Genomic DNA, 12,381 nt, shown 5'->3' with positions numbered 1-12,381 from the left:
ATGTATAAAAATATTTATAGCATCTCTTTTTATTATTGAAAACTAAGAGGATATCCATGAATTGGGGAAGAGCTAAACAAATCACACCATAAAATTTCAATGGCACTATTGTGTCATAAAATTATTGAAAGAAAATTATTCAATGAAACCCAGTATGATTTATATAAAATTATTTAGGAAAAGTGATAAGAATTAGAAGAACAATTAATACAATAACAATATTATAAAACAACTTGAAAGCCTTAAGAATTCTAATCAATGCAATGACCATGATTCCAGATACTAAGATAAAACATGCTACCTACTACCTGGTAAAAGAAATAGCAGACTCAGAATGTATAAGGAATAAAATTTTTGAGTACAGTTTTTTTTTTTACTAAAAAGTGGCCAAAATAAATGACTAAATATTTTCTAATTTCATCCTAATCTCTTCCACCCCTAAGCATCTACAAATTTTATCCCCCTATCTATAAGTTTCCACCTGTTGAAATCTTTCCCTTGCTTCAGGGTCCAGATCATATTATAAAGTTTTTCCTCATGATCTCTCTATTATGAGTGATCTTGTTCTTCCTGATGCATACCTGGCCAATTCTTACTGTCTATAAACATGTCTATGTCTCTTTTATTCTGAAAAAAAAAAATCTTCATTTAATCCTTTCATTTCCACTAACGTCCTATATCTCTTTTGTCCTTTGTAGATAAACTCCTTGAAATGATTGTCTCAAATAAGTGATACCACTTTCTTTCCTTTCACTCTCTCTTTAGCCCTTTACAATCCAGTTTTCCACCTTACCATTCCATCAAAACGGCTCTCTCCAATTACTAATATTTCTTAGTAGTGTCAAATCCAATGGTCACTTCTCAATTCTTTTTCTCTTCTATCTCTGCAGCTTTTGACATTGTTAATTATCGTGATTCTCTCTTCTCTCTAGATTTTCAAGATATTCTCCTGGTTTTTCTTCTACCTATGTGACCACTATTTCTATATTCTTTGCTAGATCCTTCCTCAGATCATAGCCTCTAACCACAGTTGTCCCACAAAATTATGTCTTCTTTTTTCTTCCTTTATATAATTTACTTAGTGACTTCATCAATTCCCAGAGATTTAATTACCATGTCTATATTGATGATTCTCAAATCTACCTTTCCTGACCCAATCTCTCTACTGACCTTCAATCTCAAATTTTCAGCTACCTTTTTAGATATTTAGAACTGGATATCCAATAGACAGACATCTTAAACTCAGTATGTCCAAAACAGAATTCATTTTCTTTTCCCCTAAACCCTCCCTCAACTTCAACTTTCCCATTTACTGTAAAGAAGAGCATTATCCTCCCAGTCTCTCGGGCCTGCAACATAAGATACATACAACATACCATCATGGAATCCCTCACTATGCTTTACCTTTAGTAACTTGTTGCCAATACCTGTCAATTTCACCTTTATAACATCTCTTGAACACAACTCCTCACCTCTGACACTGCCCCTACTCTAGTACAAGTTCTCATTACCTTACCTGTTATATACACCTAGTATATACACACTATTGAAATAACAGTCTGCTGGTGGTTCTATCTGCCTCATGTCTCATCCCACTCCAATACATTCTCCATTCAATCATTAAAATGATTTTCCTAAACCACAGGTCCAATCATGCTACCCCCTAATTCAATAGACTCCAATGACTTCCTATGGCCTCCAAGATTAAAAACAAAATCCTCTGTTGGACATTCAAAGACTTTTATAACCTAGTTCCCTCCTACATTTTTACTCTTCTTACATATTACTTCTCGATATTCTCTGATCCAGTGACACTGGCTTCCTGGTTGTTCCATAAGACACCCATCTCTCAGTTCTGAGCATTGTCTCTGGCCCCTGCTGGCATGCTACTGACCTCCCTGGCTTCCTTTAAGTCCCAACTAAAGTCAAATTTCTATAGAAAGCTTTCCCTAGCCCTTCTTAATTGCAATGATAGGGACAGCGCTCTGGAGTCAAAAGGACCTGAGTTCAAATCCAGCCTCAGACACTTAGCACTTCTTACTTGTGTGACTCAGGGCAAGTAACAACCCCAAATACCTCACCAAAAAAAAAAAAAAAAAAAAGGAAAAAATCAGGTCATACTTTCTGTATTTATCTCCTATTTATCATGTATAGTTTGCTTTTTTTTTTTTTTTTACACTGTCTCCCCTATTAGATTGTAAGCAACTTATGTCCAAGGAGTATCTTTTGCTTCATTTTTATATCATCATTTAGCACAGTGCCTGGTACATAGTAGGCACTTAATGTTTACTAACTAATATAAGAAGTAGTCATATTTCCTCATTATAATTTACTCTCAAAGAAATAAGATCAACCTGAACAAAATTCAACCAAAAATCTAACCAAAACACAAGACTTTGGATAATTTAATTATATGTGACTGATGATACATGTATAACACTCAATACATGAAGCAAGGACTCAAGATTTCTATTTATGAAGGTTTCAATACCTTAATATTCAATCACAAGAACACTTAAAAGAGCAGTTAAAAATCTAAAATTATCTATTTATATCCATGTTATATATAGGGACTGAGACTATATCTGTTATTTTACTGGGCATTCCTTATAAATAACCTTCCTGTACTAATGCAGGTTGACACCTTTTCTACAAATCTTAGAGAACTTCCCAGAGCACTAAGAGGTTATGGTGCATAGCAGACAAAGGACTGAACTTGAGACTTAGGAAGTTCTACCCCAAGCACTTATAGTTGTGCAACTCTAGACAAGTCACTTAATTTCAATTAGCCTCAATTTCCTCAACTACAAAATGAAGGAATTGGACTCCATGGTTTTATTAAGATCCCTTCAAGTACTAAATCTGTAACTTGCCCAGCGGCCATATAGCTAATATGTGTCAGAAGCAAAACTTGAACCCAGAACTTTCTGACACTCTATCCACTATACCATATTACCTCACTAACACAAGTTAATATAATTTACTAACCCCTGATCTTCTGTAAAAATAAATCTTTATAGATATATTTTAAAAAGGATTATTCTCAAAGGCAAGATCATGACAGACTACATTAGAGTTAGAATGAATTAACATTATCTTACTATTTTGCTTCAAGGATGATTCATAAAATTCTAATTTATTTGGTCCCTGTTTATTTTCAATATTGAATTGTCTTTCACCTGGAATGTCCTTTCTCTTTACTCTTTCAAACAAAGTTCTTCCCTTTTTTAGGCCTTCTCAAAAATCACTTTCTTTGGGAAGTCTTCTCTAAATAAACCTACCAACCCAGAATCACTTTTCACTATGCAGAATAACTATTTTAAGCTGCAATTATTTACAGATATGCATTTTTCGTGTCTACATATAGTGTAATCTTCAAAATTTCAATTCTTTAATGGCAGGAATTGTATTTTTTACTTTTTTCCTAAATTCAGAGACTACAACTGCTAATGATGGGAATAATAATTTATTTTTTTTCCTTTTAAACACAAATCTTTATCATAGCTAACAATCAATTACACAATATCTAATGTAATACCTTATGCATAACTGTCATTCAGTAATTTTCCGATATCCCAATGAATTAACTAACAAGTAGAGATTTTCTCATTTATTTTGGGGAATGAGAGAAGTCCAAATCTATGATTTGTTTGGTGTAGTCCTGTCAAAAAATATTGGTTAAATAAATATTTGCATAAAAAAAGGCAAAAACACTCTCTGCACCCAAGGATCTCACAATCTTTTAGGGAGACAGCATGTAAATAACTATATATAAACAAGATAAATACAAGATAAACTGAAAATAATCTAATAGAGAAGGCACTAGAATTAAAAAGGATAACGGGAAGAAAGACAGGGAAGCCAGAAAGCACATATAAGGGAGAAAATTCTAAGCATGTGAAAATTCATAGAAGTATTAGATGGAATCTCTTATATGAAGAACAGAAAGAAGATTAGTGTCACTGGACAGCAGAGTATAAGTGAGGGAATAGAAGGCCAGAATAAGGTGTAAGAAAACTGGAAAAGTTGGGAAGGCCTGATTATAAAGTTTGGTCAAATCTGCATGTTAGGAAGATTACTTTGATAACTTTGTGGAAGATGGCGTAGAGTGGGAAGAGACTTGAGGCAGGAAAACCAACCAGAAGGATACTGCAAGAGGTAAGAAAATGGGAATGTTCCATAGCAGAGGCAGTAAGAAGAGAGAAGGCATATTCAAGAGATGGTGTGAAAGTAAAAGCTGTAGATCTTGGCTACAAATTAAATATATATAGAGAAAATTAAATTCGGGATATATTGAGTTAAAGATTTCTGTGAGACATGTAGTTAAAAGATATTTAGTACATAGCTAAAGATGAGAGGAGAGATCAGAAGAAAGGTTAATGTAGGAAAAACAGATCTGAGAAGCATCTACCTAAAGATAATTGAATATTTCCTTTATCAATGCAGACTGACACAAGTTTATAATTTAAGGTTTTAAAACAGGTCTTAGGATCTTCTATTGCTTAGGGTCAATCAGAAATTAAGTGACTTGCCCTGAGTCTCACAGTTAATGTCAAAAGTAGAACTTTAACCCTGGTCCTCACTTGTTAGGATTACCAGGTGAGAACTCAGGTTGTCTGGACAGTGACAAGGCCTCCCATCCAGATCTCAGTCTCTCTGACCCAGAACCGTGAGTAACAAGGAAACTTGTTAAAGATTAAGTGTGCGTGCTAATAGATAAATAAGGAACTTAACTTGTTAAGGGCTAAACCAGCAGTCTCTTATAATGAAATGGGGCAAACACCTTCTGTTCAAGGAAAATGTTTATAGAGCATCATCAAGGTTATGAAAAACCAAGGATTGATTATAATTTTGGAGATTACTGAACTTTTAAAAACTGTGAAGGTCATATGTCCTTGTTTTTCTCTGGAAAAAGAATTGGATCCAGATGAATGGGAATTAATAGGAAAGCAATTAGGTGAACACTACAATTGCCTTTGTGACATTTTACCCTTTGGTTCCAGACCAAACTCAGTTTCCAAAGATAAAATTCATACCTACAATTTAATCCAAATGGCTTTAAAAAATGTTATTCTAAAGGAAGAGATGAAGGAGCAAAATGGGGAGGTGTCAACTAAACTAGGTGAAAAGGATGAATCAGATAACAATGAAGTTAAGTACAATTCTGAGCAACAGGAGCACCTCCCATCTCCTCCCTCAATTAACCCTTCAGAGGTGGAGCAAGAAGGAGGAGGGGAAGAGCCAGAAACACAAACAGAATTGCCTGTGAAGCAGCCTAAGCCTATGACAAGATTAGAAAAAGCATTGGGTTAAAGCTAAGAGAGAAGGACAGGATATAAGTGATTTTATACATGCATATCCTGTGATTGAAGAGATTGATTCTGTAGGTCATAAAAGGAGAAAATATGCACCTTTAGATTTGAATAAAATTAAGGATTTGAAAAAAGGTTGTACCCTTTATGGGGCTACATCAACTTATGTTAAAATGTTACTAGATGGTTTGTCTTATGAAGTCCTAACCCCGAATGATTGGAAATCCATAGCAAGGACATGCCTGGAACCTGGAGAAAATTTGCTATGGCTTGTGGAGTTTCATGAATTATGTAAAATTCAAGTCAGATGCAATTTGAAAATAGGAATTAACACACAATTCACTTTTGAGCACTTAGCTGGTGAAGGTCGGTATGGAGAGAATTCAGAACAGATTAATTATACCATGACAATATATGAACAAATTGCTAAGGCTGCAATAAAAAGTTGGGGTGTCCTCCCTGGACAGAAAGATCGCAGAGAGGCTTTCACTAAAATACAGCAAGGTCCCAATGAACCTTTTGCAGATTTTGTGGGACGTTTGCAAACTGCTGTCAAAAGAACTATTGGAGAAAATGCAGCTACAGAAATAATGACCAGACATCTGGCTAAGGAAAATGCCAATGAGATTTGCAAAAGAATTATATGGGGATTAGACAAAGATGCTCCTTTAGAGGAGATCATAAGACGATGTTCCACAGTGGGAACAAATGCTTTTTACACCCAGACTATGATGAACGTGGAAAGACAGGGTCCCTCCTGGCAAGGGACTTCTAGAGAAACTAGGCAATGTTTTCAGTGTGGAAAAATTGGACATCTAAGAGCTCAGTGTAGGTGTGGAGATACAGTGAGAAGACAGGGTGAGAGAAGACCTAAAACCCCATGTCCAAAATGCAACAAAGGACTCCATTGGGCATCAGAGTGTAGAATAATTCAGGGAAACGGGATGAGGGGCCCAGGTCCAGGGCCCCAGGCAAAAAAGACTTGGGGAATGATGGCAGCTGATGTTACACCCAAAGAGCCTTTAGAAGGTCAGGACTCTGATTTGATAAACCAGCAGAAAAGTAATCACATGGCAGAAAGGGATTACCTGATAAGTCAGCCAAAAGGCAATCAGATTGCAAAAATGGATTATACTTGGGGAGAATACAGGCCTTTTAAACCAACAGGGCTGTGTCCAGTGCAAACAACTCCAATGTAATTGCCAGATGATGAGAAGAGATTTAGAAAGTGGTAAATAGAAAAAAATTAGATAGGTTAACTGCCTGGGAGAGAGGGTTTGCTTGTATTTTAACAGACAGAAGAAAACAGATGAAGAAGGAAATAGATGGGTGGCAACAAGCACCTAGAGAGAGACAGAAAAAGAGAAAAACCTCAAAACAAAGGAGAAGATCTAAGAAACATCTCACACTGAAAGAGCATGGCTAATAAAAAGACTGTTAAAGAACTTTAAAACCAGCAGGAATCATTGGACTTTCTAACACAAGATGAGACTAATGGACAATGGACTTATGGGCATTTATAAATTTTCAATTTATGATTATTTGATCATGTTATTTGTTATATACTTCTAGCATGTATTATGTTACTATGTTCCTATGTGCTTATGTAATTTATGTAATTATGTGTAATACCTCCCATGGATTTATGTTTCAAGGTCATGACTATCCTATGTTCTAAATCAAAAGAAAGGGGGAGATGTTAGGATTACCAAGTGAGAACTCAGGTTGTCTGGACAATGAATGACAAGGTGAGAACTCAGATTGTCTTGGACAGTGACAAAATGAGAATTCAGGTTGACTTGACAGTTCTCTGGCTCAGACCTTTGGTTCGGGCCTTTAAAGGGAGTTTACACCTTAGGAATTCTAGGAGGAGCAAGCTCATTGGTTGGAGTACTTCTTCCAGAAGCCCTTGCATTATCCCACGACCATTCTCTGGGAGGATAAAAAGAGGCAACATTGAGCCTGGAGAGCAGTCTGGACTGGGGAAGGACAAGAGCTGGAGGAGATTCAGAGCCAGGATTCAGGAAGAAGAAGAGGCTGGCTGGAGGCTCCAGAAACCTCCCAAGAAACCTGCTCATAGAGGAAAAGATTATACAGAAAAGAAACCTCCTCCCAGAAAAGGATTACAACTGAGAGACGATCAGAACATTACACTCACTGACTCTGACTTTATGGAGACTATAACATTTGAATTTGAAGCAAATTTCTTCCCCTTTCTGATTCAACTATCTTCAGTATGTATTTCAGAAAACAATGTGTAGTTCATTCTAAACCAACCTAAACTTAGCTGGTAACAATTAAAAAAAAAAAAAAACATGTCAAAGGACTAAGGAGTACTAGATAGTTAAAAATTAATCACTTGAAAATCAGCCATAATAATGGCATATTACAATGTTACATAATTTACCCTAGGATAACTGGAAAATATTTTTCTAAACAGGTATTTAGAGGTATTTGGAGAATGGAAGGAAGAATCAATTGACCATTGATTCTCAATCAGACTCAAGGTCATTAGTTTTATTTCATCTGGCCCGTGGCAGGTTTGCTGAAACTAAATGCCTTTTAGCTTACCCCTAGACACTACTGCAAATAAGATTACTAAATTTAATTTTCTGTCTAACTGTTCCAGCAGTTTGTACCCTCTTTCAAAGGTGACTTCACCTCAAGCAACTTACTTTCTCAGACAAAGGAGCAGACAATAGGTAATTTGGACTAGAAGTAGAAAGGAGAAGGAACTGGCAATAGCAACAGTGAGGACTAGACTGCTTGATAGGTGAGGTAAGGCTATTGGGGATTAACAGAGAAGCTAGACCTAATGACTACTAAGGATAACCTGCTTTAGAAAGGAATTTTTGTCCCCTGGGAGTACAGAGAGGAAAAGTCTTTGCAATAAGCAAGACACAGGAATTTTGGAGAACAGAGAGGACATGCAAATGAACACGGGAGTATATAAATCTGTTTTGGTAGGGCAAAACCTGAGGTGATTGGAGCATTTAAGCTGGTAAAGGACTAAGGGGTGATAATTTTTGCAGATCATAAAATATTTGAGCTGAAAGGGATATCAGAGATTATCTCATCCAATACCCATGCTCACACTGAGGACAACCAAAGAAATAGGATGCATGTGTAAGCAGGCAATGTTGCCTTTTTTCTCTCTTATCTCCTTTCTCTTGCCTTTGGACTTCTCTTTCATTTTTAAATGGACTTAAAAAGGAAATGAAATAAATTTCTTATTTAATGTTATATTATTATTTTTAATATTTTATATTTCACTCTACGGAGAAAAAAAAAACTAAATCTTTTTGCTTCTTACTTTAACAAGGTCAATTGACTCTTCCTTTCATTTTCCAATGAGCTATATACTCTGTATAGCAAAGACTTCTTTCCTTAATAGAACTAAACTGTTGTTGATGTTTGTCTTTTGTTCTCAAAGAAAATCTTGACATCAAGGAAGTGATGCCATGACAAGCAAGTTGGATTTAAGTGAGAGTGGACTATGCAAAGTCACCTGCCTCACTTTCTCCTCCACACCCATCTGGGTTCAGTGACTAGACACAGATCAGGACTATTGTCTAAAGGAAATACATAGTACTGATGATATAATACAATAAATGGCTGATAGCTCACATATCTAAACAACCATGACTTTTTAAACACTGCATTTCTCATGTACTTCTTTATACTGTGTAACTAACTATACAAAGAAATATTCTAGTTTCTCCTCTGAATTTATTATGTTTGACTGAACCCAGAGATGATTCAACTTCCCATTTTCATTAAGGCTCACACAAAGACAAAGCCTATGGTCTGATTTCCAAAATCTGAATCTATACAGATACCAAAATGCTTGGTTGATGCAAATTTCCAGTTGGCAGATTAAGGGATATACAGATTTTAGTAACTATACCAGAAATAAAATAATTTATTAGCACATATCTTCATATTAGTATTTATACATTATACCAAGCAATTTGAAAATTTTAAAATAAACTTTTCATATACTTATATACTTTTACCTAAGTTTATTCACATTTGCTTTCAAAGTATTAAATAGATTATAAAATTATCTGAATGAAATATTCTTATATCTTTCAAATATTATATGAACTTACCTGTAGTTCTTGTGATTTACGAGCTTGTTCTTGCTTGATAGAATTTGTCATACTTTCTTTCATCTCATCCAATATAGAATAAAGACCGTCAAATTCCTCATCTAATTCTAAAAGTATGCTAGAAGAATTGGCCTGTTTAAAAGTAATAAACTTTACTAGATGGAAACAAACAAGTAAAAATAACGATACAGTCACAATACAGTTATCAAAGAACAAAGATATTATATCAATAAACAAAATGTATATCCCATGAAGAAATATATATCGCATGAATATCCTATGTATTTTAAACTATGATATAGTGTATCTCATAATATATATAGATAATCCTCAGTATTCTTCACATACCTGAAGTACACAATATAAGAAATATAACAATAGTCTTAAAAATAAAACCTAGAGTTGACCATGTTTATAAATCTGATCTGAATATCATTCGTTCTGTGCCATACTTGTGGTTTTTAACAGATTCATACCTGAACTCCTTTTAGTGTATGATTTAGAGTATCAATAAAATTCTGAATTTCATCATTTTTGCTTGCCAGAGTTGTGATAATTCTTTGTAGAGCTTCCTAGAACAAAAATAAAAACATACCCTGAATAAAAATGACAGTCACCATAAGTAACCCTTATAATATTTTAACTAAAAAAAGTTATCAAACCCTTAAAACTATCTTCTGAAGACGAACCCTCTATGTAAACTATATAACTAACAAAACTGAAATATAGCCAACATTCAGTTCCTGTGGCAACATTGCTTGAGATATGTGGTTGCTTGAAATCTACCCAAATCCTTAAATTTCAAAAGAGATTCACAGTTTTATTCTCTTTTTATCTTTAAAAACAAACATGTATAGTTTTAACAGTCAACTAAAACTAAATAAAAATGTCACAGATTTAGCCACTAGAAGTTAATTTTATACTTAATGGGATTAAACATACCCAATTAACCCAACTGGGAAACCTCCACCCCCCCATGCTCACTCTATCAGGACAAATCTATTAAGGAACAAAGAGGAAATGAAAATGAAGGTGGTAGGATCCTGAAAATTATCAAGTATAATATATAAACACACACACATATGTGTAAAACATTTGAGAAAAGACAAATTTGAGGATAAGATTGCAGTTTTCAGAATTTCAAGGGAATTAATGGAAAAAAAATTTTAATAAAGGTTGCCTAGCTGTATAGGGCCTAAAACAGGATCATCAAAATCATTACTGACGAAGAAATAGAGTAGTTGATTAGTAGAATAGATTAGGTTCACAAGACACTATAGTCAATCTAGTATTTGATAAACCTAAAGATTCTAACTACTAAGATAAGAATTCATTATTTGGCAAAATTTTATGGGAAAATTGGAAAACAGTATAGCAGAAACTAGAAAGTGATCAACACCTAATACCCCATACAACTCTAAGATCAAAATGAAGTTAATGATTTAGACATAAAGGGTGAAATTATAAACAAATTAGGAAAACAAGAGATAGTATACCTCTCAGATCTGTGGAAAAAGAAGGAATTTATGGCCAAAGAAGTACTAGAAAATATTATTAAATGCAAAATGGATAATTTTGATTATATTAAATTTAAAATTTCTTGTACAAACAAAACCAATATAGCTGATATTAAAGGGGAAGCAGTAAACTGGGAAAATTTTTATGTTTCCAAGGGTTCTGCTAAAGGCCTCATTTCTATCATATAGAGAGAATGACTCAAATTTATAAGAATGCAACCATTCTCCAACTGATAAATGGTCAAGGCATATGAAGATAATTTTCAGATGAAGAAATTAAAGCCATTTCTAATCATAGGAAAAAATGCTCTAAATCACTATTGATGAGGCAGTTAGATGGCTAGATAGAGCACCAGCCCTGAAGTCAGGAGGACCTGAATTCAAATATGGCTTCAGACACTTAACACTTCCTAGCTGTATGACTGGACAACTCTCTTAACCCTAACTGCCTCAGCAAAAAATAAATATAGATCAGAGAAATGCAAATTAAGGCAACTTTAAGGTACCACTACATTTATCTCAGATTAGCTAAGATGATAGGAAAAGGTGAAGATAAATGTTGGAGGGGATGTGGGAAAACTGGGACACTTATATTTTGTTGGTGGAATTGTGAACTGAGTCAAGTATTCTGAAGAACAATTTGGAACTATGCCCAAAGAGCTATCAAACTATGCATCCTTTGATCCAGCAGTGTCTACAGGGTCTACAGCCCAAAGAGATCATAAAAAAGAGAAAAAGACCCAAATGTGCAAAAATGTTTGTAGCAGCTCTTTTGGTAGTGGCAAGGACCTGGAAAATAAGTGGATGTCCACTAGTTGGAGAATGGAAAAATAAGTTATGATATATGAATGTAATGGAATATTATTCTTCTATAAGAAATGATGAGCAGGATGATTTCAGAAAGACTTGGAGAGACTGATGCTAAGTGAAATGAGAACCAAGAGAACATTTAACACAGCAATAAGAAGATTACGTGATGATTAACTGTGATGGACTTGACTCTTTTCAACCATGAGGTGATTCAGGCTAATTTCAATAGACTTGTGATGGAGAGAGCTATCTGCATCCAGAAAGAGGACTATGGAGAGTGAATATGGATCACAACCTAGTATTTTCAACTTTATTGTTGTTGTTTGCTTGTTTTTTCTTTCTCACCCTTTTTCCTTTTTGTTTTCTTATGCAACCTGATAAATGTGGAAACAGGTATAGAAGAACTACACATGTTTAACCTATATTGTATTACTGTCTAGGGGAAAGGGGTAAGGGGAAGGGAGAAAAATTTGGAGCAATTTTTTGAAAGTTATTTTTGCATGTATTTTGAAGATAAAAAACTATTTTTTTTAAAATTGCAATTTTCTTTTCCAAGAAAAAAAAAAAGTGAGCATTTGCTAGTGCCAAAATAAAAGTGAAATCCAGAAAATTATTTTTCTTTTTTAAAAG

The 12,381-nt window shown here is 34.5% G+C and overlaps 1 protein-coding gene across 5 annotated transcripts in view; it reads right to left on the bottom strand.

Moving 5' to 3' along the window:
- The window catches only part of FSD1L (fibronectin type III and SPRY domain containing 1 like), a 95,817-nt gene that overhangs the window by 70,221 nt on the left and 13,215 nt on the right, over positions 1 to 12,381 (bottom strand). For all 5 annotated transcript variants that reach the window (XM_074282975.1, XM_074282973.1, XM_074282974.1 and 2 more), the window contains exons 2-3: positions 9,901 to 9,996; positions 9,425 to 9,556 (exon numbers count right to left, since the gene is read on the bottom strand). In XM_074282975.1, coding sequence (XP_074139076.1) covers positions 9,425 to 9,556; positions 9,901 to 9,996 — 228 coding nt within the window. The remainder of the gene's footprint in view (positions 1 to 9,424; positions 9,557 to 9,900; positions 9,997 to 12,381) is intronic.

This window comes from Sminthopsis crassicaudata, chromosome 1, assembly GCF_048593235.1.
Source record: "Sminthopsis crassicaudata isolate SCR6 chromosome 1, ASM4859323v1, whole genome shotgun sequence".
Taxonomy (NCBI): Eukaryota; Metazoa; Chordata; class Mammalia; order Dasyuromorphia; family Dasyuridae; genus Sminthopsis; species Sminthopsis crassicaudata.
The sequence above is the reverse complement of the archived record's forward strand: the minus strand, read 5'-3'. Positions and strand labels throughout refer to the sequence as shown.